The sequence below is a fragment of the Gavialis gangeticus genome, unplaced genomic scaffold, assembly GCF_001723915.1.
Source record: "Gavialis gangeticus isolate Ggan-Ray unplaced genomic scaffold, GavGan_comp1, whole genome shotgun sequence".
Lineage (NCBI taxonomy): Eukaryota > Metazoa > Chordata > Crocodylia > Gavialidae > Gavialis > Gavialis gangeticus.
In genome coordinates, this window is record NW_017728964.1 from 4,458,333 (window position 1) to 4,485,255 (window position 26,923).

The 26,923-nt window shown below is 45.9% G+C and overlaps 1 protein-coding gene across 1 annotated transcript; it reads left to right on the forward strand.

Moving 5' to 3' along the window:
- Nucleotides 1-3,017: 3,017 nt before the first annotated feature.
- On the forward strand, nucleotides 3,018-9,748 carry LOC109286780 (cilia- and flagella-associated protein 52-like). Its single transcript, XM_019501515.1, has 5 exons — nucleotides 3,018-3,077; nucleotides 4,539-4,675; nucleotides 5,752-5,880; nucleotides 7,559-7,658; nucleotides 9,638-9,748. Exons 1-5 carry the CDS (start codon nucleotides 3,018-3,020, stop codon nucleotides 9,746-9,748), a joined length of 537 nt encoding a protein of 178 aa, XP_019357060.1.
- The last annotated feature ends 17,175 nt before the right edge of the window (nucleotides 9,749-26,923 follow it).

Below are 26,923 nucleotides of genomic sequence, written 5' to 3' on the forward strand. Positions count from 1 at the left end.
GATCTTACGAGGTCCCTTCCAGCCCTAATGTCTATGAAATTTCCCATTAAGTAATGCATCTTGTGTCAATTCTATTGCAAGGCAGGGCCTTTGTTCTTCACTGGCCCTGGCATGTCTTTCACTTTCAACTTTTCCCCCATCTTACAAGGCTTCCTGCTCTTAAGAATGTCATACAAACCTAAGGAGCACAAAGTGCTTGATAAAGACCCCAGTGAAGCAAGCAGCCCGGTCCATGCAGGCTGTCCAGGCTCTGGGCTGGGGTGCAGAGAGCCCCAGCAGCAGCTGTGCGCAGGGCCACCCAGACTGCACCACCAGGGCACGGCCCAGGCACTGCACCCAGCACAGTGGAGCCAGGTGCTGTTGGGCCCAAGGCCTCGGGCTCAGGTGCAGTTGCCTACTGCCCACTATACAGAGCCGCACTGGGCTCTGTGATGGCATCTCAGAAGGACGCAGCATGGGTGCTGGAGCTGCAGGTTGTTATTGGCTTCAATGGTTTAGGCTAGGGGAGGGCAAGGCCAGGTGGCTGGGAGCACTGCTGGCCAGGAGCCAGGCTCTGAGTGCCCTGCTCAGCTGCACGAGGGGAGCTTGTCCCAGACCAGCACTCCTCAACCCAGCCCTTCCTGCCTCCCAGCTGGTGGGTCAGCATAGGCACTGCAAGCCTGGTCTCTTGCTTCCTCTCCCTCCCCCTGTGCATCTTGGAGGTAGGGATTCATGAGGGTGCATCTCTCCCCTGCCTCCTAGCTGCTGAGGCAGGCAGCCCTGCTGCTGCCTTGCTCAAAACCCTCTCCCCCTGCCTTGGCCTGCCCTGACACACCGGGCTACCTTCCCTGGGAATTTTTTGGCTGTGTCCCTACAGTCCTGTCAGTCCAATGCTGCTTTCAGTTCCCTGCAGTCAGAGCCACGGTGCCCCTGGGGTCAGGGGCTGTAGGCAGGTGTTTGCTGAAGAGTCTGCGGAGCTGTTAAGCAGCTATGTGCCCTTGATACCTTTTCCTTTTGGGGCATATGCATGCGGGTCTGACCTGCCACCCTGACTGGGAGCACCTCGTCTATCTGCTGGGCTGCACTGTGGTTACTGAAAGCTTGAACAACAGCCAGAGCTTCCTGCATGGTCACATTAACAATGTCTCCTGTGCTGCTGTGTCTCTGAGCAGACATTACATTGTTTCTGGGCAGGTCACCTTCATGGGCTTCAAGGTGGGTGTCACGGGTCAGGGTCCATAAGGATGGGCATGATCTCCCAAGGCCCCTTTTCCATACCAATTCAGCCCGATTGGGCACCTTCAGTTCTCACCCGCCACATCTTTGATGGAAAATATGAAGTAGGGAGTCTGCCTTTTAAAGTCCTCTTGAACACTGTTTGCTGGACTCTCTCTGACCCTGTGGGCTCCCAGACCCCTTGTGGGTCCTGTTTTACAATGGGTGTTTCAGGGCACCCTAGCCTTATGACTGACTAATATGCATGGCTCCAACCGTCCCTTTACCACACCCCAAGCCTCGCTGATGGTACTGACATTGTTTGGTCTGGGCCTTGTTATAATTTGGCCCCCTTCTCCTCCCTGGGCTCTCCACAACCCTGTCTCACGCTGCGCCTCCCAGTGCTTGGGCTCTCTGCAGCCCTGTCTCACTGCGCCCTGCAGCCCCACAAAGTGCTGCGCCTTCTCTGGTGCTGGGGTAGGTCACCCCAAATACTGCGCCCTCTCTGGCACTGGGGTCCCCATGCTGCTGTGGGTTCCCTATGAGGCCTCCTCCTTCCCCTAATAGCCTCATCCAAACTACTGATGCTCCTTCCCCCTTGGCTGCTGGCAGGGAACTGCCCTCCCTGGGCCCGGTCCTGGGATTTATTTGGGCCCAGGGCCTTGTCCCTTCTGGTCAGCGGACCAGGTGCCGGCTAATTTACCCTCTGGCTTGTTGCCCTGGTAACCTGCACCTGGGCTTCCTTCTCTCTCTCTGGGCTTTTCCTCCAGGCAGTTACCACCCTTCTAGGAGCAGGGCACTTTTGTGCCCTGCGACAGTGGGTAACAATTTAAAAACATGGCAGCTCTTACAAGCTGGCCCACAGACAGCAAATCTGGCCTGCAGACTGGCTCTGAGGCACTCATCTGGCTCACAGGGCCAGAAGGCCAAGCACTACTGGTTTAAACAATAGCTGAAGTTTTTGTTTTAGGGGAAAACAAATGCAAAGGCAGGAAAGCTATTGCAGGAGACTGGGGTTTGTTTTGAATGCATGCTTGGATCTGTTTCTGATTGTCTATGTGGTGTGTTTTTTTGTTTTTTTTTGTTTTGTTTTGTTTTTTTTAAATAACTCACTTATTTTTAAATGTGCCTGTGACTTTGAAGCTCAAGTCTCACTTTCAGAAGTGACCTGGGCATTTAATAATGGGGTTTAGACTGCTACATGACTGAGTCATTCTTAAAAATGGGACTTTGACTCCAAAGTCCCTTAAGGCAAGGCAACCGTATCTTAATGGCAAGTCACCTCTTGCAAGCTGGACTGTTCTATGGATCGTCCATCCCCTGCTGCACCCCAGTTCCTGCTTTTGGCAGAGGGGTGATCTCCTGTCCTCCTTCCTGCAAGATCTGGTGAGAGACAATTTAGAGTAGCTAATTCAGTGAGCAGAGCCTACAGCTTGTGTGAGATAACGTAGCTTTCTGCATGGAGCCAGAGCTGAAACTACATGGAGCTGGAGCTGCATGGAGCCCTCCACAGGAGCTGGCAGCAAGCAGATTAACTGGCTGTTCATGATGTAACCCGGGTACATGTAATGGTGTGCCCTATTCTCATTTGGATGGGATGGGTAGGCAGGAGAGGGATGCCAGAATTTCAGGCAGATCCCTCTTTCTTCTATACAGTTAGCCCAAGCCCAAAGTTCTTAACTATATACAATTTATTGAGTTACCAACATATATAATAAAACTCCTTAAGATGGATATGATACCAGATATAGATACAAATATACATATAAAGGTCCGTTAGCTGGAAGAAGTCGGCCCGAGGGAGGGCATTTGGGTAAGTACCCATGCCTCAGGCCCAGAAGAGCGGGGATCCCAGGACAGTCAATCCAGCAATTGTACCACAAGTGGGTTAGCTAATAAAGACATCCTTACAGAGCCCATTATACAGAATTAATACATCCAACTATTTATAACACCAACAATAACAATAGATACCAAATGGGAAACATAACTATACCAGACATTAGACGTACCCTTTCTGGGTTCCAACCACTTGGTCCCTCAAATGGAATAGGGTCTTCTCCCCCCTAGGCCCACTGCCCCCAGGGTCCCTTGCCCAGAGGCGCCTCGCCTACGGGACCTGGGTTCCCAGTAACTCCCAGTCCTTCCTCTGGGGGCTGTTGATCTGGTGTCTGGGTCTCCACACTGTCTCAGGCCTCCTGGAGCCATTGGCTTCAAGTTGGTTCTTCCCTCTGGGCCATGTGCCCAATGTGGGGCACCCAGGGAGCTCCTATGGGAGCCAAGCCCTCACTGGCTCTGTGTCCCCAGCCTCACGCCAGCGATCTTTCCCCTTCCCAGGCCCTGCTCTGGGCACCAGGGCTCTTTTAGTTTAATGCTGAGCCATACTGCGGGGCTCTGGTTATCCAGCTTAGAGCTGGGGCTAATTTGAGCAGCCTCGAGCTACTCCCAGGGCCGACTCCCCATGCCCTGACCTGCACACCATGTGGGGCCTGAACAGCCTTGAGCTGCTCCCAGGGCTGGCTCAGGCAGGGTCCAGATGATGGTCATCTCTGGAGCTCCTCTCTCCTCATGGTCCCTTGCTGCATCTGAGCACGGTGGGCTTTTATTTACACCGGAGGCCCTGCCCCTGAAGTCTGCCGGACCTGCAAAGTGCAGTCTTCAATCAGGTCCAGGGGCTCCTCACCACTGCCTCCAAGCAGGGGTGGGGCAAGCCCCTCCCAGCTGTTACCTGATTGGTGAAAATGTTCCACCAATCTGAAGTGTCCTTCTCCACGCTGGGCTTGCCGGGCAAAAGCAGCGAGCCGCCACAATGAGATGCAGAGTGGAAAACTTGGCTGGGATCTGACTGCTAGGCTGCAATGCATTGTTCATAAAACATAGGATTGGATTCCTGGTTGCATTTGGCCTGCAGCCTGCAGGTTGCTGACTCCTGAATTAAGGAATTTTGAAATCCCACTAGGCACCTATTTGCATCTTCAGATGTCTAATACTTTGAAAATCTCACCTTTGTGCCTCACTTTTGCCTATTCACAGGGTTTGCTGTGAAGTTTAATACATTTGCTTTTTGAAAAGGGCAAGGAAGAGACTAGCATTTTCTTCTTTTAGCACTTGTTGGCCCTGTCATTACATTGACTTTAAAATGAAACGCATTTATTAAAGTGACAAATTTGGTGTCTCTGAGTGGGGCTAATCTGAACAGTACTTAAACCTCTGGAGCCTTGGAAAGAAGGCTGCTTTTATGTTCTTTAGACTGACATCTTTGAATCGTGGTGCTTAGCTACAAAAGCACCAAAGTACATTCTGAATACTACTCTTGTTCTCACCCCTGGTTCTTTGGATCTCAGGCAGATATCATTTCGTGGGACTACGAGAAGAAAGAGCTGCTTGCCCGGCTGTCACTTCACAAGGGAAAAGTAGAAAAACTGGCCTTCTCTCCAAATGACCTTTATTTGGTGTCACTGGGAGGCCAGGATGATGGCAAGTAAGAAACTTTAAATATTGATTCTCCCTCCTTCCTGATTTGACTGGCCCTGTAAAGTGTGGGCCAGGTGAGAGAGAGACAGCTTCCATATTTGAGGATGAAACAAGCTGCTGGGCTCCAGCGCTTCACCCCCTTGTCCTGTTGTGCGTCTTGTTTCTAGTAAGCACCAAAAATCAGGGGGAGGCTAAGCTGGTGTCATTTACACCATCTCCCAGCCTACACAGCACACACCATATTTTCTCACATACGCATGCCCTGGAATATTATATACACCGTGTTTTTCAGAGTCAGAATCAATGCAAAAAGATTTGTCCTTGTTTTAAGTAACTAAGTAGGTAAGGAGTTGAGCCTGCTCATTGTTCTGCTTCCTGTGGATCTGTAGATTTTACTTCTGGTTTCACCCTTAAATGGCAGAACCTGCTCTTACCATATTTCTCACATATACTCTCCACTTCAATCTCCAGCGGCTGGATTCTGGGAAAAGGGGGTGTGTTCTATTCAATAAAACATGGTATTTCACAGTAAATTAGGCTTGAAAGCCTGACATATCACCACTGTCTGCACAGCCCTTGCTTACCCCCTGCTGCTGATGGCCATGTTCATCCATGTCCAGGCACCCCAAACTCTGCGGCTGGCCACACCCCGGTAGTCCCACCCCAATGTCCAGTACCCTGCCGGAGTACTGACAGGCTGGGTGAAACTGTTCCATTTGGGCCGTATGTTTGACACCCTTGGGGTAGTGTCTTTATGGTGAGGACAGGATTAGACCCATCAAATCACTTTCTACTGATAACAGAAGACATGATTTGAATCATGGTCATTAGATGCTGAGGGACAAGTGCCCATTACCCCATTAATCATTAAACTACTTTATGAAGAAGGGGAACGAATTGTAAATACACATATCTATTAGATAAGATAACATGACTGAAAATTTCCCTTGGTTAAAATATCTGTAAAGTGACCCCAACACTTTATTCATCTAGGCTGGGAAGATGGTCAGACTCATTTTGATCTATGATGTTTTCAAGCCACTCAACTAAAGCTAAAACCTAACCTCCTCCTCTGTTTTGCAGTGTGGTCGTATGGAGCATAGCTAAGAGAGATGCCATCTGTGGCAGTCCTGCTTCAGCCCAAAGTGCTGGAAATGCTACTGTCCTGGCTCTTTCCAGATGCAGAGATGAGATGTTCGTTAGTGCTGTGAAGTCAGGTTTTGTCTACACAAGGAGAAAAAAGTGCTTCTGAGGGACAAAAGTTCACAAACATATTTCCTTTTACAAAAACTGTTTATTTAGGTGGCAGGAAACTTAAGAAACAGTGTTAATGTTTTTCCTATTGCTTTGTAGGGGTCTTTGACCATCTCAGCTTGTCCCCAGGAGGTATTTCTGCTTGTTCTACACATAAGCATAAGCTTTTCAAGCAGTATATGCAAGAAGCAGTGTGCAACTTTTGTGGCTGTTGGCAGGGGTTTGTACTCATTCTCCATATGTTCTTCCTAATGTTTACATGAGAAAAGCAATCATCAAATGACTCTGAACAACAGCTTATTAATATAGGAATAGTGACACCTTGCAGGTCATCAATTTATTTCTTACCTGTACAGCAGCAGCCTCTAGCCACTGGCTTGCAACGGTGTGAGAGCCCTTCAGTGCAAAGCTGTCATTGCAGCAAGATGAATGTATTATTACTTGCATCGCCCCTGGTTTTCAAAGATGCTGAAAGCCTGTAGCTCCCATTAAAAAAATTTGGAGGGGCTCTTGAGAATCATGGCAATGACACCCAGAATTGCTAGATGTTTTACACAACATATTAAAGGGAGACAAAAGCATATTGAGAAGAGTAGGTCTGTGGCCTAATGTTCTTGTTTGTCAGTCCATCCACGTACCTTGTTGATTTTGGTGGGTTTTTTCCATTAGAAATTGAAACAGACTTTTTTGAATGATTGCTAAATGGGTCAAAGAAAAAATGAACATGATATGAGGGAGAGATGGGTTGTGAATGGGATGAAATAAAGGACACAGTGAAGCTGGGGAGAGTGTGGGGTAAGGGAAGAAGAAAGAGAAAGCAGTAGTTGTTTTGTTTTATCACTAGAAACACCTCACAACCCCATCCAAGCTCTTCAGTTATGTTCTCTGCTAGCAGGTAGAAACAGAGAATAAAACTGCATTTATGCCCTCTGTTACAACATCTCAGCAATAGAACAGTTCTAATTGATATCCTGTCTTATGTACTGGTACTGTGAAATAATTATAATAGTCGTACAATGAATGAGGCAGCAGCCTGTGGCAAAAACCCATAGCTGCTTATATACTTTAAGCCTGCATCATAACACATGATGATAAGGAGACTGAATTAAGGTCGTAAATCCTGTCTAAATTCTGGCATTTCTTAAATTGAGCACTTGACTTTTCAGCATTGATATTCTTTTAATATAATATTTTTGTGTAATAGATATGGTGGTGATATCTGGTTGCAGTGAAGTTGCAGTAATGAAAAGTTATTGGAATTGCCCTGGATAGTTTATTTTCCAATCTATTCAGAACTAAGAGAATGCACAAGGTCCCACCCATGTATGTGTAACTGGGGAAGGGAAGATACTGAGGTGGTTTGTCCCCATGACTACAGTATATACTTCTGCACTTCTAGGCTGTTGTTGGCTAACCTGATGGAAGTCGTCAGAAACTTATCTTACAGATACAATGGATTATTTTTTTGTTTTCTTTTGTTTGTTTATCTGGAATTGTATCTTTTTTCCTTTTATATTAACAAGATGATAGACCCCAGGCAGAACATACTGAAGGTTTTTTGCAGCAGTGCATTATTCCAAGGTCTCAGATTTGTGCATGTATGAATTCAATTGTGATGTGTATTCTTTGGCTACAGTGGGACCATTCGAGTATGGGAACTGGATTTACCAAACAGAAAAATCAGGTCAACTGAATGCCAAATGGGGCAGCTCAAGAGAGTGATCACATGTATCATGGTAAGTTTCAGCAAAAGATGTATAGTTAGGCTGAGTATGTCTCAATAGACTTGTAGGTTATCCTAACCATTTGTAGTGATGGTATGTTTATCAGTTGTAACACCACGATGAGTGTAAAAATATTAAATCTTGGAGACTGTACCCCATAATATTATTCTCTAGACGAGCAACTGTTTTTAGTGTTTTTGAAGAGAAGCAGGCCAACTTTTATCCAGAACTTCTGGCAAGCAAAAAGTCCTTTTTCTGATCATGAGCATTATCAAATTTCAGTTAGAAAAAATGTCTTATCTTCAGCAGAGATCTGGATCTGTTTGTGGTGTCGGACACAAACTTCATTTACACCAGTCCAAGTGACATCCTGGCAATACACCGAAGTGTAGCCACTAATACATCACAAAGGTACAGTTGGCGCTGAGTTCAAAGACCTGATTCAGATTCTGTTCTTTCTCAGTATATTCCCAGAGATGAGTTTTGCCCACAGCTCTTGTGCCATCACAGATTCTCTCTTATCAAATTCAATATAAGATAAAGATACAGGAGGACCAGGGTAAAAACAAATGCAAACACTCCTGATTGTGGCAATACAGAATTAAAGCCCCAAGGGGATCCACTTTCACAAACAAAAAGGAATTGCCTTGTGCAGGTATTTTTTCCTCTCTGTTTAGCTCACTTGTTGCTTGCTTCACCTGATGTGTACCGTTGTATTGAATAGAACTTAAAATTAGGGATAACGAACTGGAAGACAACAGTTGTGGAACTGGCTGAATATCAGGCAGTATTTGGCTATTTGAATTTCTCCAAGAGACATTCAGTGGGATTGGGTAGTTGATGTACCTCTCCTGGCAGCCACCGCTCCACCTCTCTCGCTGGCTTGAAATTTCTTTTTTCCCCTTCTCTGCTACACAGATGGGAAGAGAGGAAAATTATCCTCCCTCAGGCATGGTGTCTATCACTTCCCCTGTGCCCAATCAGGGAGGAGGAGAGCTGTTATTTCTTGAGACAACAGAAAGCGCCTTTTACTTGTCCAGTTTCTAGTAATCTCCAAGGCCTCTGGGAGTAGAGAAATAAGGCCACCCTTGTCCACCCCAGAAACTAGCTCCAGAATCAGTATGTATTGGAAGGAGACTATAGGGCAAGGGGAAGAAGTATTACAGGCATTTCTACCAAAGGATTCTCAAGGGCTGACATGCATCTTTGCCACTTGCTGCTGTTGCCATGGGAGGGACACAATCCTGTTGGAGGAATGGAGGGGGGATGATGGTCTAGGTGCGATCTGTTACACTACATATTATTAAAGCTGCTATTTGCTCCCCATTGTAAGACCCTGTTTTGGGAGGTCTTATTTTGCCAGATTCTAACTAGTCAGGTTGAAATCCTCCATACCAGATGTCTGCCTCAGGTTGAATATTTTTAGGAAACTTCAGCCAAAACTGTACAGCTGCTTCAGAACAAAGCTAAGGGAAAATGAGTTGTTAGAGCTCATTTTAAAGCTGTAACCCTCTAACCTTAAACTAAGGAGGGTTAGAGCTTTAAACTAAGATTGCCACAGGACAGGGGACAACCATCAGTGCAAGCCCAAGAAGTGACAAGCACATAATCAGCAGGTCAGGTAACACCAGGGAACTTACTCGGACCCCAGCCCAAGGACAGGACTCTCCTACATGCACAAAGAAGCTTAGGGCTTCCAATGGCAGGCTTAGCTGTCTCTACACAAATGCCAGGAGCATGGGGAACAAACAGGAGGAACTGGCCCTTCTGCTAAGCAATAAGCAATATGATTTCATAGGGATAACAGAGACCTGATGGGACTTCACCTATAACTGGACCACAGGTATAGATGGCTATAACTTGTACAGGAGGGACTGCGGCAGGAGGAAGGATGGGGGGTGTAGCTCTCTGTCAAGGAGCAGTACACTTCCCTACAAGCAGACATTGGCACCCAAGGAGGGAGACTTGAAAACCTCTGGGTTCAAATACAGGGAGAACGTGGTGAAGGGGATATAACTGTAGGAGTCTATTACAGACCTAACCAGGAGGAAGCATTTGACCATGAATTCTCTAAGAAATTAGCAGAGGCTGCACGCTCTTGATGCATGGTCATCATGGATGATTTTAACCACCCTGACATTTCATGGGAAGAGCATTGAGCCAAACCTGATCAGTCGCATAGCTTCCTCACTTGCAGTGATGAGCTCTATTTGATTCAAGAAGTCTACGGGCTAACGAAGTGTAAGGTGCTGCTGGATCTGGTTCTGGCCAACCATGACATTGTATAATTCTGGATTACAACCAAGATCAAAACTGGATCTTGTATGAGAAGGCAAAAGTCATTCCACCTGTCTGGATTATGAGAAGCTAGACAAGTAGACATCTCTGAAACAGCTAATAATGGCATCATCTGTGGGATAGACTTGGCTTCTGATCATGAAGAGATGATCAAATCCAGACTTTTTTACTACACATTTACATTGTTTCCATTTACTGTTTTAAAGACTTAAGAAATTGCATCCAAAAAAATCCATACTGAAAGACCATTAAGCACACAAAGTCACACACTCAATATAAAAAAAATACCTGAATCAATGGTGCCTGTACGGTTGTAACTGGGCCCCCCTCATCTGTAGGCATCATGAAACATCCTTTAGTTACATGATCATATACTGTGTTTTTTTTCCCCCACAAGACCCCTGCCCCACTGAAGGCACTCACTTTATGAGCAGCTATTCAATATTGTTTTATTTTCAGTGTCCATGGTAGGGGCCTAGGCCTTACTCATTGCACACTCTTCAAAGTGCTCTCTGGAAAGAGAATCATTAAGTTATTTTACAGCTGTTCTGTTGTATTCATCATTATAGTACATTTATCTTCACAAAACTCCTGTGAGGTGAGAGAGATATTAGTATCATGTTCCAGGTGGGGGAAAAAACCGCTCAAAAAATTAAGATCAAAGCATCCCTTACTTTGGGTGCCCATTTTGAGATGCAAGGTACCTACTTTTTCAGGATTTTAATATGATGTAGAATTCTTCATATGAAAAACAGCTTCCATTACCTTCAGCAGTTTCTGATGCTACCCAGCACTTATGCAAATCAGACCCTCGGGTTTTTTAGATGGACACACACAAAGTAAGAATCACATTAGTGATAACCCATGAGACGTTTGGTTTAAGTGATTTGCTTGGCATACAGTTCTACACGACAACATTTAACTATCTTAGCAACATGACTGTCCTTTCTTTTTCTGTAATGCCCTGCCTCATTCAATACATACCATCCAGTGACAGCGGTAAATGAAGCAGGGGCTCTACAGACAGCCGCTTCCTTTACTACCTACCCCGAGTGCTCCCTGGCATTCCCATCTGAGCATGGATTGAAGCCCAATTCCTGTGGCAAAGAAGTACATAGTCATGTAATTAGAGACTGTATCATGATGTGTATGCACATGGTGGGGGGAGGGACACTTAAAGTTAAGAGGCCATGATAATCCTATTACTTGTTAACTTTTGAGTGCTTGACTTTGCAATCTTACTAATGTTCTTTAAATGTTAGTTTGTGTGCGCAATTAGGACTCAACCACCTCATGATTCTGAAACATGAATGTCCTCTGAATAAGGAGTAGTTTTCCATTCTTTGTGAACAAGTCTTCAGGGAGAACTTGTTATGATAAACAATTATCACTGGCTAGGATGCTTGCTCTTGGATTCTCTTTCTTCCTAGCTATAAAAGGCTTTTTGTTAATTCTCAGCTAATGCCCAGAGGTGAGCGGGCTTTCTGAGGAATTCAGACTCTTCATTGAAAAGGTTTCTTGATGAAAATCGGATGTATTTTGCTGTTGTGTTAGAAGCGCTGAAAATGAGTCGGCAGCAAGGAACGCTACCTACCTGAAAGCCTTTTCTGCACTACTGTGATGTATGCCCTTGTGAAACTCCCTGAAAGATGTAAACCATGTGTTTTGAGAGAATGAGGGGCTAGAAAAGACTATAACAAAAATATAACAATAAAACTGCTAGAAAGAGCCACTAGAGACATACTTTTCCAAACTGCCTCAGTTGCAACTGTAGAATGTGTGATTAGGCATACAGCAAGACCAGATACACACGTGAGTCTGGTACAATAGAAAGCTCCAAGCATCACTGGTGCATACACATTTTGTGAGAACTTGGGTGCCAAGTTGCGTCTTGTCTACACTGGAGGAGAATTCCATTCGTGCCAAGTTCCACTGCTGCTTATTAAAATAACAAGCATTCACACAACACTGTTCTCAGTAACATCTTAAATGGCAAGATAATACATGTTTTATACCCCTGCTTGAAACTAGATTAAATTCACTGAATATTAAATTAATGTATAATGTTAGGTATGTGCATCTGAACTGCCTCTGATTTTGGTTATTTTTCTGCCACAGTCCCACGCTGCTTTGTATCCTTCCAGAACTGTCTTGTCTGCTTCCCTGTGTCTTCTTCTTTTCAGGGACAATTGTAAGTAGATATTATCTCCCTGTTTAAATGCTAGCATGAAGCTAATACATCTTCATTTATCATTGCACACTCTTGGAATCAGCATCTAGCTATCTCTATTGTTGTCTAGAGTGGTACCATCACCAGTCTGGAGCCATGCCATTTCCTCACATTGTGGGAAGCAGTGAAGGTTTAGGAAGCCCCCAGGACATATTTTGCAAAAAGGATATTTTGAGGCCATCACCATGAGGATGGCTGATCAGGGTCCCAATCATGACATTGTATAATTCTGGATTACAACTAAGATCAGAACTGGATCTTGTACGAGAAAGCAAAGGACCAAAAGTCATTCCACCTGTCCAGATTATGAGAAGCTAGACAGGTGGACATCTCTGAAACAGTTAATAATGGCATCATCTCTGGGACAGACTTGGCTTCTGATCATGAAGAGATGATGAAAACTGGACTTCTTTACTACACAAAGATTTAATGGGTGCTGGCGACCCCAGAATATCACGAAGTGGACTATGCATTAGGCCTGCCAGCCCCGTGAAGATCTCCAGTGGTTAACATTTAGCTCTTGACTCATAATAAAGACAAGATTGTATGTCATTGGCTGTGACCTAGTAAAGCAAGTGGGGTAGATTCAAAGGAGAAAACATGACCACAGAAATGAATTTCGACTCATTGTTTCATAATGAAGTCTGCGACATATGAAGTGTTTTGTGGGAATTTTTTAAAATAGAAAATATTGCTATATTTCTTCAGTACACATCTGTGCTTACTACTCCAGAAAAATAACACCTGTAGAATGGTACCTGGTACAAGATGCTTCTAGCCAGCCTTCGTGGAAAGGCACCACCGCTTGGAGGGAGCCTGCCACCCCGTAGAGGTTCTGACTGATAATAGGAACCTGGAATACCTCTGGTCAGCAGAAAGACTGAACTGATAACACACTTGCTATCCTCGTTTTCCTCCAGGTTTAGTTTTACAATTACCTGTAGACCAAGAGTCTGCAGTAGCAGGCAGATATCATCTTGTGGAAGAACAAGTATTGAGACACCACAGAACCTATCCACAATCCTGGGGCCCAAGAATTTCACAAATGGGATTACGGAGAGGGACTTGATGGAAGCCTTCAGATCTTCCCTTAGCTAAGATCCCCTGTTTACTAGTCACCCTCATGTCAAGGACCCCTGATCCAAGAACAAGACAAGAATTCAGGTTAAAGAGGGGTATCTTCCATCATCTCTGGCTGGGCCTATCACTGGGTGTGCTTGTATGTCCCTAGGTGGCAACCCCAGTTAGAGATGCCTAGATTTAACCACAACTCCCCAGTGTCAGGGCACCTGAACCACATCAAAACTAGCCTGAAATTTCTTGTGGCCAAAGATGCAGGTAGACATCAAGGCCTATATGATCTCCTGCAAGACCTGTTCCTGCACCAAAATCCAGAGGCCAAGCTCTTTGGTTTCCTTCAGCCCCTACGCACTCCTCCCCAGCCCTGGGCCATGGTGTCCCTTGATTTTGTCACTGACCTCCCTCAGTCCTAGGACCACATGATAATCCTCATGATAGACTTCTTCAGCAAGATGGTATTTCATCCCCTGCCATGGAGTGCTCACAAACTGAACCAGCCCAGTTCACGTAGAATATATTTTAGCTCACAGGGATGCCTGCTAGTATTGAATCAGGCTGCTGGCTATGAACAGTGCCACTTGCACAAAAATGCAAGACACTGGATGAGGCAAGATGGGGTTGTGGTAACAAGCCTGCCACAAAGAAAAAAAATCAGACTCCGCTAATGGCTTGCAACCCGTTAGGTGTAAGAGAGTGGAGTGCTTGCAGTACCCAATACCAGACCCAGGCCATAAGATAATAAAAGTCTTGATAACAGTCCTCAACCTTCTACCACACCACAGCAATGAATAAATAAATAAGTGATGGTTAAAAGTTATGGGCAAAAGACCCGACACACTCATTACATGTATATAACAAGACTCAGAGCAAGCCAGAAAGCCAAATGGGCTGGGGAGAAACCTCCAAACTACATATGTATCTTAGTTGAGCCAAGTGTCACTAAAGAAACACAAAAGGACTAAAATATCCACTTCAAAGCAAAGCCTGTAGAAGACAAGAAAAGCCCAGGTGCACTGAAAACATGACTGTAAATATATCCTGATTAACACATGTCCCCCTTTGATTAAAATCTGTTTCCCAAAGCAAACATCCAGGACCTGTCTAAAGTTTTATGCTATATGACTGCATCTAACCTACCTCAAACCTATTGTCTGATCCTCACTGCCTCACATTTGTACTTATTAATTAAGGCATATTTTTCAAAATAGGCAGTCAATTTCTGAATGTTTATTATGCTAAACCAGGGTATTTTCCCGAAACTCACACCTGTTGTATCCAATGGTCTCTGAGCTTCACTATTTCCATAAGCCATTTGATGCAGCTATTTATTAGGCTCCATTATTAAAATAACTATTGAAAAATAGTATTCTGTGATTAACTTCCTAAAAGGTACTTCATTCAATCAATACCCATCCCATTTGATTCCAAACGGATCAAAAGCTTGCAAACTTCACAAACACACAAACAGGATACAACTCTAATATGTTAATTCTGTCCTTTCCTGCTTTGACTGGACTTCGATTAACCAACTATCAAGAAGGAATGCTTTGAAGCTATACAATTCAAACAGTAGAAAAAGCACAAGAGACCTGCCAGCAAGGAGTGTGCAGTCCAGGAAAGATCAAGAAACCATCCTGCACCACCCAGTGCACAAGTGAACGATCCATGCCCTGTAAAGCTGTACAAGAACTGCTTCCTGTCTCCACTGGGTAAAGATCTCTGTGCAGCCATGCTAATACAAGGACTGTAATAGCACATTTATTGAATATTAAAGAAAAGTCTTTTCCTTTTCTGTTACTTAGTTTTAGAGTTTGTTGGTAGTTGTTAAAGCAAGCCTTTCTGCTATTCATCAACCAAGTGTTGTGTCAGTTTTTAAAGCACTGGGTATAAAAACAAAAAAACAAAAAACAAAAAACAAAAAAACCCCACTTAGTTTCTAAGTGCAATACAGGCTGATGACCTCAGTTCATGTTGAACTTCTAGCAAGAGTTCCTCCAGCTTTTAGGGGTGAAGCTGCATCTCTAGTTGGCCTGTCATCCACCAAAGGTCAGACTGAGTGTTGGAGCAACACCTACATTGCTTCTTAGATTTCCATTAGAGGGACTGGTTTGCCCTCTTACCCATGGCCAAATTCACCTACAACTTGGGTGGAGGTAAGGCCCAGCACTGCCCCTTCTGTGGTAACTTTGGGTTCCATCCCTACTTTCACCCAATCCTTCCTAATGGTTCTTCAACTTCTGCTGTTTCCAAGCGAATAACCCACTTACAACATATCCATAAATACGTGAAAGGTCCCCTCAGGCAGGCCTACAAGCACTATGCAGACCAGCTTAATCTGAGGCACCCATGTTCATGGCATGAGACAAGGTATTGCTGTTTTTTCCAGCCTCTTGAAACCATCCTCCCTGCTGCCAACCTGGACCACTAAAGCCTAGGGTCATATCTCCATCATAAACACTTGACTATGTAGTTTTGTTAATAGGTTAGACAATGGATTTGAACAAAATGGTTTGGATAAGGATGATTGCCTCAGGCAGGATCTTGGACCAGATAACCTCTGAAGGTCCTTTCCAGTGCTACTTTTCTGTTATTTCTATGATCCGATTGCAATCCTGAGCCTTCCTTCCACTTGCAGCTACCAACCGCCATGAGACAAGGTGGACTCACATGTGTTCCTGTTAAACCTGTATTCAGAGAGCTCATTTCCTAGTCAAGGGGCATGAGGAATTTGTGGAAAGGAAGTCCTCAACAAACTGGAAGATACAGGGGAAACTCCACTACCTAAATGGACTGGGAAGGCTAGGGACTAGCAGACCGCTCCTGGGAACACATGGAAAAATATGCACATCCCTGATTTGGTCTTCTCTGTATAGGCCTGGAAAAAACTTCAAAGGTTCAAGGGTGCCCAGAGGTCATTCTAGAAAGGGGGTCTAACAGGATCAGGCCCTTAGGGGCAGCTGTGACAGGCCCTGGCAACCACATGCCTCCTGCCCCCCACCCCAGCTCCTCAGGGTACCCTTCATTCTTCCTCACCTTGATGTAATTATTTCTAGTGGAAAAGGTAGGTTGCCCCAGGGTCCCAGAGTAAGTGCAGTCCAGCTCCACCTTGCCCCTTGGACATGCAGCTGTAGCCCTCCTATCCCAATTAGAGCCTCAAGCACCAGTTGCCTTATGGGCTATTCATGGCTTCCATCCATCCCTGTGGCCACACCTATGCCTCACAGATGTTACACTAGATCTACGCACCAGCATGTACAGGCTTCAGCCCTCCTGGCTTTAGCATGCTGTGGACTGCTAGCCTAAGCCCACTTCCTCTGGGCCTCTCAACCTTTTAGCTTTCCCCCATCTCGCTGCAGGAGCTCAGGCCCTTTGTCTGCCCCCACTCACTGCCAGGGCTCAAACCCTTGGCCCTCTCAGCTTTGGCCAACTCTTGATAGGACTCAGAACCTGGAGTGCCTCCCAGGCACCACTGTGTAGCTTCCTGTCCTCCCTGCCATACACTACATGGTCATCTAGTTAAACTAAAACAAGTAGTGCCAGCCAAATATTTTAAATAAAACACTCACAGCGTCCTCTAGGGTGCCAGGCCAGTGCAGAAGCCTTTTCCTCACTTCTTGACCCTCTCCAAGCCCCTGGGGTACCTGTGCTAGCAAGAGCTCTCCTCCATACAGAGCTCAGGGCTGCACTGCCCCTCTACCTCAGGGACCCAGACTTATATCCTCTGCGCTCCTCCCCTTCCAGTCAGGGGTTCTTCTGTCTGACTGCAGGTGTGTCCTTCTCAGCCTTTTCTCCCTTAAAGTAACAGGAATCTCTGGCTCCTTGTTACAGGGGTCCTATGATGAGCTCAGATCAGTTATCCTGGACCCAGCAGATCCTAACTGAGCAATCAGGGCAGGCAGTCCTCTAGTACTGCAAGAAACATGCTCCACTTACTGGAGCCTTTAAAAGCAAGCCCCAGACAGCAGTAGTGTTTTAATGTTTGCTCCTGACTGCTTGGTAGTTCCCTGATTTTTGCTTACCTACAACTCTGGCTTGGATTCCTGGCTTGCCTTAATTCTGATTTCAACTTTCGACTCCTGGTTGATCTTGCCTTTGGCTTCAATTCCTGACTTGCCTTGATTGCTGGCTTGCCTTGAACTCTGCCCTTGATTTCTGGCTTGCCTTGACTTCAGTTTAGGCTTCTGGCTTGCTTGGAACTCTGGTCTTGACTCTTGGCTTATTGCAACTCCAGCTTTGACTCCTGGCTCCTCATAAATCCTGTTTTTGGTCTTTGTCCGATTAACCAAGTGACCTTCCATGACTGCTCATGCCCTAGTCCCTTACAGGTATGGGTTGCTGAGGTTTTTGCCTCTCTTTATAGCAGGGGGTATGGCCCTCTTCTTTGGATCTCTTGTGTTTATTTTAACAAAGCTTGCAGTGGCAGGACATTTAAAGCTTTTGTCCCCCTGTGTTATGATGCTTTTGGTGTTCTGGGGCAACATGCCTTGTAGCTGTGTGACAGGGTTGCTTGGGTAGTTTTAGGAATATGTTAGACAAGCTCTTGTGTTGGATAATGTAAATGGTGTAACCGGTCTGTAACCCTTGTTACACAAGTAAAGAGAGTACAGTGCTTCAGAGGGCAGATTGTGCAGACTGCAGGGAGACTGGCTGTAAGCATGCCGATATTAATGGAAAGCCCCTGTGCCCTATTATGCAAGGGCTCCAGGTAAGCGGGAGGTGACAGAGCATAGGGCCAGGTAAACCTGCCTCCTGGGAAGGGTTCTGACTGACCTATGCTAGACTTGGGGAAGGAGCTCTGCAAGAGAGACCAGTAGGAAGAATGAGTTTTGTTAATGGATTTAGTGCTGTGAGTTTTGTTAATGGATTTAGATGAGACTGAGGCCTTCGGGACCAGAGAAAAAACCTGACTAAGAACTGTTGATGGGGAGCCAGAGGGAAAGCACTCACTCAGAACTACTCCGATGAGGAACCAGGAAGAGAGCACTGGTTCAGGACTACTGACCCGGGGGGGGGAGGACCAGAGTGCTCTGGCTGTATATTATTAATGGAGCTAGAGAGAGCCCTGGGGGCAGACAGAAGGGCAACTGAAAATAGAGATGCTCTGCCTAGATTTAGAGCTAGAGACTGGACCAGATTGAAGTGGCTTAATAATGAGCAGGCACCTAAAGGGTCACTCTGGTCTGAGGGCAGCATCCTAACTTGATATTAATTTTACATCAAGTTGTGGCAAGTGAGGACAGGGCACTACCCTGGTGGCAGGTCAGAATGAAAGACAGCTGTAAGATGGCTGTCAGAGGGTGCCACAGCCACCTTCACAGTTGGGGTCCTATTATGATAGGGGTGATCCTGCCTTGAGCAGGGAGTTGGGCTAGGTGACCTCCCGAGGTCCCTTCCAGCCTTTCTTTTCTGTGATTGTGATCCTTGTCAGGTGACCCCTACCAGCCCTCTCGGTGATCAGAGCCATCCTCCAAGCAACCGAGCGGTTCTGTCTAGTTCTTTGTTTGGCCACCACGTTAAAGTGATTCATTGGATTTCTGGAGGCAGACTTGTTCAGACATGAGTGAGTCGGACTCACTGGAGACCTGCAGGCACCACTAAGAAACAAACAAAACAGTGTGAGTGTTAAGACAAAGATAAAATCAAACCACAATTCATAACTGGTACATAGCGATTGCATTAACGGCTGTGACAATTTAGGCACTCCTGTAAGCAAGTTCTTGTTGTGGCCAGATGCAAACATGCTGTTATGATTGCTTGCTTGCTGACAATGTGTTTCACTGCTGCTCTTTCTATAACCATCTCAGAGTAGCTAGGGCAGGGGTGTCACACTCATGGGGTCCTGCAGTCTGGATCCAGACTTTAGGGCTTCCCATGGGTTGGATGACACACTTTTGGTGGTATAGCAAGCAGCAGTTGTGTTAACCCCCATGGCTGCCTGAGACACTGTCAACACAACAACTAAGGCAGAGTGGTCAGGACAGCAGCCCCAGGCACTAACTTAAGGAGGGGCTGGAAAAATAAATGCTGCCACCGCAGTCACACAGCCTCACTGGCAGAACCAACAACTGGAAATTGTTGCCCTGGGTGTCCTGGTGCCCTGTTACGCCTCTGACTCTATTCATCCACCAACATACATATTTTAAGGATAGCAAACTGTCTTTTGCTTAACCTGAAAAAAAGGAAAAAGTAAAGGTGGGTGGTAAAGTCACGGAAGCAACTACTTTGGTTTTAAAACCAGTGCAGGTTGCTAAGCAACTGCTTATTTAGTTCTTGCATTATTTACAAGACCATTGGTGATGTGTAGGGGGTGCACATGAGTGCACGTGCAGCCCCTGAGATTGGCCATGCACCCCCCTGGAAGTGCCAACCACAAAACTGGAAGTGCACTTCTGGTTTCGCCACTGGCTCAGTGATCGGCACTGGGGGACCTCCACCCCCCAGTTGGTGCTTGGGCATGGGGGACCCCTCCCCCCGGTTGGTGATCAGTGGCTGGGGGACCCCCCCCCATCGGCAATCTGGTGCCCTCCCAGACTCGGGATGCACCAGTTGCCCATGTACAAGATTCAGATACTTCATAGCAACAAAATGAATGGTTGGAGACAGGGGACTGAACGCTAATAACTTAAATGTGCCCAACTAGCATTTTTGGCACTTAAGCAGAGTTTTCAGTTCTATTACTTGTGTGCTGTGGACATGTAGTCATCCACATCAATACTGAGTATGCCCAGTAGATTACACACTAGCTGGACAGGTACATGGCTTATACATGTCACAAAATTCTGCCTGGACAAAACAGTGACTAGTATAAGGCAAGAAAAAGTCCTTCTATAGGTACATGGGGTGCAAGAATAAAAAAAATCGAGCTCCACTGTGGACCCCTACTGAATATGGAAGGATAGCCCCCAGCTGAACCTTGGAAAAAGCAGAGCTCCTAAATACTTACTTCACATTGGTATTCCTGAAATCAGATGGGAGCTGTTCACCTGTCCAGAGACCCAAGGAATATGGGGAAGACAACAGATCACATGAAATCAGTCCCAAACAGGTAAGGGTACTCTTAGAACATCTGGATGTTTTTAAGTCTGCTGGGTGAGATGACCTGCATCCAAGATTCCTGAAAGAACTGGCTGAGCTCATAGCAGGGCCTCTGGCAAAGCTGTTGGAGGAGGCGTGAAACTCAGGAGTGGTCCTGAATGACTGGAAGAGGCCAACATGGTACTGATCTTTAAGAAAGGGAAGAGGGACAACCCTGCAAACTATAGACCGGTCAGTCTGTCTTCAGTCCTGGGGAAAAAATAATTAAATTGTTAAGGAGGCCATCAGATACAACCTTGTAACTGGTGGGGTATTAAGAAGCAACCAGCTTCTTGTTGAGGGTAGGTCATGCCTAACAAACCTGGTGTCCTTTTATGACAAGGTAACTAACCAGCTGGAGAAGGGACATGAGTTTGATATAATTTATTTAGACTTCAGTAAAGCCTTTGATTCTGTATCCCATGAGATTCTCTCAATTAAACTGGAAGGTACTGGCCTAAGCCAGTTTACAGTGAGGTGGGTAGACACCAGGCTCAGAGGCTGATCCCAGAGAGTTGTAATCATCCTGGAGGGCTGTCTCCAGTGGTGTCCCCTAGGGATCAGTGCTTGTGTAACCTGGGCAGTACTCCAAGAGGTACCCCCTTTCCAACTGAAGGGATCAAAGCAGGTGCACAAGCGCTGTGGGAGGTGTAGGGACTCTCCTCCCCCTATAGAGCAGAGCCAGAGCACCAATGGGGACTTAACCAGGTACCTTTTAATAAGAGAACAGCACTGGGAACATAACCAGTATAAACCAGGGGGTATAGGGGACACTACAATGCCCCGAGGGGGCAGGATTCAACAAAGGTTGGACACTTACAATCATAGACATATTCCTCCAGTTGACAAAAGACAGGGTTAACCAAAGTGTAAAACACAAACAGCAGAACAAACAATACTGGTTGCTGAAATATAAAAGGCAAAATACAAAATGTCAAATAACAAGGAATATAGGGCCTAGGTACCTGGAGGGGGAAGAAAGGGGGAAAACACAATGGCCCCTTTCCTCTGCAAGAAGAATTTCTCCCTGGTAGCTCACTCACCCCAAGTCACCCCAACCGGGACTATGAACTTGGATCTCCCACATGGTGAGCAGGAACTCTATCACACAGCCACAGTGCTGGCACTGCTCCAAGCTGCTAGGGGTCTTGACTTCCCAGAGCCCCGGCCTCACGTCGAGCTGCCTGGCCTCTGATTAGAGGATCTGGAAGCAGAGCTGGGAACCTCTCAGGTCACTGCTCAGATCCTTGCTGGAGTGGGGGAGCCTCTCCTGCTGGCCACAGCCTCTCGTAGGGGATCTTGGAGCCCAGCGGGGAGCCTCTCCTGCCGGCCGCATGCCGCGCTGCTGAGGGTCCAACTGCTGCCTGCAGGTCCCACTCCTTCAGGCTCTTCTGGGGCAACTGCTCCCGCCCCGCTGGCCCAGCTCTGGCCAGCTCTGTGAAGCTCCTTCCTTGTGGTCCCTCGCTGGTCTCCCTGAGTCAGCAGCGCTGCCCCTCTTATCCCCCTCCAGGTGACCCAAGGGGCCAATCAGGGGACACAGAGGGTGAGTCTCTGGGGTCTGACTGGTGAGGAAAGGGAATCCCAAGTCCTCTGATCATCTTTTGCCCTTTCAAAACCCCTGGGGTAAGTCACTGCCAGCCAGCCCGTCACACTTGGAACCGTGCTCTTTAACATCTTTATCAATTACTTTATCAATGACTTGGATGAGGGGGTGGAAAGCTCAATGATCAAGTTTGCGGATGACACCAAGCTGTGGGGAAATGCAGGGACATCTGAGGATAGGGTAAGGATCCCGGATGACCTTGACAGACTGGTCCTCTGCACTGAATGGAACAATCGACCCGAAAATTAACAGGAGTCAGTGCGATGAAGTTGCCAGCAGGACAAACAGAACTCAGGCATGCATCAGCCGATGTGTTACCAGTAGATCCAGGGAGGTGCTTTTCCCTCTACTCAGCATTGGTGAGGCCACAGGTGGAGTATTGCATCCAGTTCTGGGCATCGCACTTCAGGAAGGATGTGGATAAGCTCGAGAGGGCACAGAGAAGGGCCACCCATATGATTAGGGGCCTGGAGGATAGGCCCTCTGAGAAGAGACTCTGGGAACTGGGCCTGTTCAGTCTGATTAAGAGAAGACATAGAGGTGACTTGATAGCCGCCTATAAGTACGTCAGGGGTGAACACCAAGATCTAGGGGAGCAACTCTTCAGGAAGACACCCCTTGGGAGGACAAGGACCAATGGGCACAAGCTAGTTCAAGAAAAATTTAGGCTGGACACAAGGAAAAACTTTTTTTCTCGTAAGGGTAACTAGAATCTGGAACACACTCCTAGTGGAGGTGGTGCAGTCACCATCCTTGGAGGTGTTCAAGAGGAGGCTGAACAAGCACCTCATTGAGGGGACTGGACTTGATGATCTTACAGGTCCCTTCCGGTCCTTGGATTCTATGATTCTTTACTCTTGCAATATGATGAAAGATATTCTTTCTGCAAGTATATGTCCATGTGGATCCCTCTCCAGTTCTGAGGTGCCTCCTGCATGCAAGAACCCCAGTTAGCATAGAGCACACAACTGAATTGGCATCACAACAATTGATTTATTCTCTCATCTCAACCATTGTCCCATTAGGAAGAGTGTTTAACTGTTTACCGAGGGAGGTTGTGGAAGCTGTCACTGGAAGATTTCAAGTACAGGCTAGACAAATATTTGTCTGGGATGGGTTAAATCAGCCTGTAGCTGAGGGAGGGACTAGATGACCTTTTGAAGTTCCTTCCTTCCCCATTTTTCTAGGATTTCATGATTAGTAGCCACAAGTCTCAGTGTCCCCATTAAAGGTCAGAGCTGTGTAAGTGCTGAACTTTGCGGCCACAACCAGAGTTCAGATTCCACCTCAGGATTACTCTTGGATCTCCTCAAGCACTTACCCCATCGCTTTATGAGGTACGTCATAATCCCCATGCATTCCAGTCCCACCCTTCAGTCTGTACTGGGGAGGAGTACGAGCCATAGTTCCTGCAGCACAGCAGGAAAGGTCTGCACCTCAAAGACATGCCACACTTTATGGAAGAACAAAAACAATAATGTTGCCTCTCTTGCTTACACAAGAAATAATCTAGACCTTTTCTATCCCAGGTGTGACGTTAAACCTTTCCTTAGTTCACATTACCACCCTCTGAAAAAAAAACCTCCTGGAGAGCTCAGCTTAGATTTTGGTCTACACTCTAAAAAGGCTTTTGAACTCTCACCCTGTGTCTGCATGGTTTCTCCAAGCAGAGAAACCCCATTTTTTTAGTAGCATCTGTAAAGAAGGTAAGAAGTGAGGTGTGTGACTGGCAAGGACAGTCTAAGAAATATTGGGGGTGTCTGCATTGGAGAAGCGTCTTTAAAAGAACTTGAAGGGGAAGACCTTAGTGTAGCAAAGAAGTCTGGAAGAGACTGCAATGGTACAGAAAGGAGAGGACCTCACTGAGGAGATGGACTGGCTTGATTTGGTTTGTGATTTTTCTTTGTAATCAGTATACTTCAAAGCAGTGGCCTTCTTTTTGTAAAAAGTAAATAATAAAAGATGAAATTTTAACCCCTCCACTATGCTTTGCATTTCATCTGCAAAAGGATATAAAACAGAGTATTTATTGCATCATTAATATGAGCTGCTTGGCTTCATGAATAACAAGTGTGGAGTATAAAGCTGTCTTTACTCGTGGTGATTCAAAGAAGAGCCTTGACAGGAAAAGAGCCCGCTTACAAAGGCAGTGTTGAAATCAAATGCCAATATTGGCATGTCTAACAATGTATTCTGACCACTTAAGGATGCTTAATTTTCACTGTTTGTGGTATCAACTTCAGTCTCAAATTAGGGAAATTAAAATTTGACATGCAGGAAACTTGAAGTAGTGTAGAGAGGGCCATAAAAGTGCAAATTTATTAGCAGGTAGTCAAGAGCTGTAATCGTGTATGTTCTCCACAGTCACAGGTTTGATTTGTAGTGCCACCACCTGCTATAACTCTAAACCCAAAGGGCATTTGAAACTGAGCTTTTTTTACAGGAAGAGCTGTGCAGTAGTAGATCAAAAGCATAGTTGATGGGTCTCAGATAACGGGGGACTCAAAGAACGGCTGATGCTTCATAGGAAACTTTGAAAAACATTCTGTTTAGAAACAGTTCTGCTTCTGGATCATATTTTCTGATTTTCCTTCTTTGTTCTCATTCTTTTGCTGAAAACACTTGCAGGAAAACAAGCTTTCTTTCTGCTGTTGTTCTCTAGGTGATGGTATAAAATCTGGTGTACAAGATATTCCACAATTAGGCATGATGTCCATACCCGTGTGTAGACAAAACAAGAGGTGTGTGCACAACACTTTAAAAGTGGGGCTAAATGCTTTTGCACCGCTTTAATGGTGTTGGTGTTTGCATGCCTTGGAGGCATATTGCTCATTAATTCCAGCTGCTGTAGAAAATTCAGCAGTGTAATGTGCCTTAAGTGACTTGGGGCAAAGCAAACTAAAACTCCAAGAAAAGCAGCGAGCCTGATCCCCCCACCCCTGGAGCCTGACTGCCTGAGCTGCACAGGGGCCCAGTGCTTCCCTACGTGGCTGCGGTGCCTCCAGGAATGCCTGAGCCGGGTGCCTGTGGGCGGGTGCTGCCTGGGGGGTGGGGGGGGGCCGCCACTGCCATGGAGGGAAGCACCAGCCCCCCCACCTGCAGCCCAGGGAGCGTTCTGCCCACCAGCAATGCACCCTCCCCTCCCTGCTGGAGAGGCAGGTAAGTCAGCAGGGGGTGTGCATGACATGGGGGTTTAATCAGCCCTAAATGAAAGCATTGTTTTTTAAAACCCACTGCTTCAATTTAGGGCCCCCGTTTCATCTACACACGCCCCATGATGTCAGAGTGCTGTGACATCAGTGAGAGAAGCTACTGGAACCAATCAACACATTCAAAATAAATACATCTGTTTAAGCTAAATCGGGTTAGGTTAGAAATGTGTTTCCGTGCAGATGTTTGCTAGTGCTTACAGCTATGCTAGATTGAATAGATCCAATTTTGTCCAGTTGTGAAAAATGAAAGTGCCCTTGCTATTTCTGTCTCTGGCTGGGCTTCTCCACACATCCATAACTAAGCCTAAATGGTGCAGATGAAGTAAATAGAGATGTATTATTTACTGTCCCCTTATTCTAATGCTAGAATAAGGGGACAGAGGTGAAAGTATTGGGTAGTAGGCTTAAAAGTAACAACGACATGCTTTTTCACACACCGAGTAGTTAACCTGTGGAATTCGTTGCCTCAGGAAGTTGTGGGGGCTGGTAGCTTCACCTAGTTCAAAGGGGACTCAGCTAATTCTTGGGGAAAAGGTATATTAGTAGCTATGGAGCATGGTAGACTGGGGTGCAGCCTCCAAATGAGAAGTTCCTAAACCTCTGGCTGCTGAACACTGCAATGGGGGAGAAGCAGGGGATGGGAAATTCTGGTCATGCTGTTTCCTCCCTCTCTTTCTACATCCCCCCCCCAGCATCCCCTCTCTGCTGCTGCATGAGATGGGATACTGTGCTTGAGGGAGCTATGATTCCATCGGAGGTGGTTCAAGCACCTACACTGAACACCTTCAAGAGCGCTTATCTTGCTGGGATCCTATGGCCCCAGCTGACTTCCTGCCCTTTGGGTGGGGGGGCTGGACTCGATGATCTTCCAAGGTCCCTTCCAGCCCAAATGTCTATGAAATCTATGAAATGATCTGACCCAGTAAATGTCAGTTCTTATGTACTTTTGTAATATCTAAAAGGAAAAAAAGCTATGAAAGGATGAATTTAGGCAATAACAGAGATTACTACAATAAGGTAAAGTTGTGCGTTCATACTCTGTTCTACTACCTCTGTAGGCTCAATGCTATTGCTCCTTTTTACACCTTGCAGGCAAAGCTCTTTGGGTAGATGTGATATCTTTTATTAGACCAACTGAGCTACAACTTAACATTTTTACACTAACTCTTAATATATCCATATCTAATAAAGGCTTTCTCCATTTTCATTTTGAAGATGCTCCTTTTTACTTGGCAGTGGAGGCATGCTAATAGAGCAATATTTGAATGATGTAAGGACTGCCCCAGGGAGCGTGACAAAAACTCGGTTGTACTATTCAACACGGCTGCATCAATATAGAGATGCTGCTTCAATATAATTGTGTTTTAATCCTGTTTTCTCCTACGGACTCACAGCTTTGCTTTTGCTGAAGACAGGAGATTTAGTATTTGGCACCGGAGGAGGGATTGTAGCTCCCTTTAAAGGCTCAAACTACAAATCAATCAAGTGAGTCTATAGACTGAAGTAGCATAAGGATGTAGTGGTGCAGAGTGGGAAAGTGATGGGGTAGTAATGTACACACTCCAGATACCAGTTTTGATACTTTTTAAGTAAAAAGACAGTAGACACTGTTGACATGGACAATAAAATAAAGTGGAGACTGGTTGAAATATACTGCAGAGAGTTGTTCTATTCCTTTGCAAATGTTAATTTAAATATCCCCTGTTCATTTAAAATAATTTATATAAATGTCAATTTGTGTAGCTCCCCTGAAGCCAATGAAATTATACCATTTTACAAC

Coding starts and splice junctions, on each gene's coding strand:
- LOC109286780 (XM_019501515.1), top strand. CDS start 3,018: ATGCCTCAGGCCCAGAAGAGCGGGGATCCCAGGACAGTCAATCCAGCA. Junction 4,676..5,751: donor GGAGGCCAGGATGATGGCAA/GTAAGAAACTTT, acceptor TCTGTTTTGCAG/TGTGGTCGTATGGAGCATAG. Junction 7,659..9,637: donor GAGTGATCACATGTATCATG/GTAAGTTTCAGC, acceptor GTTCAAATACAG/GGAGAACGTGGTGAAGGGGA.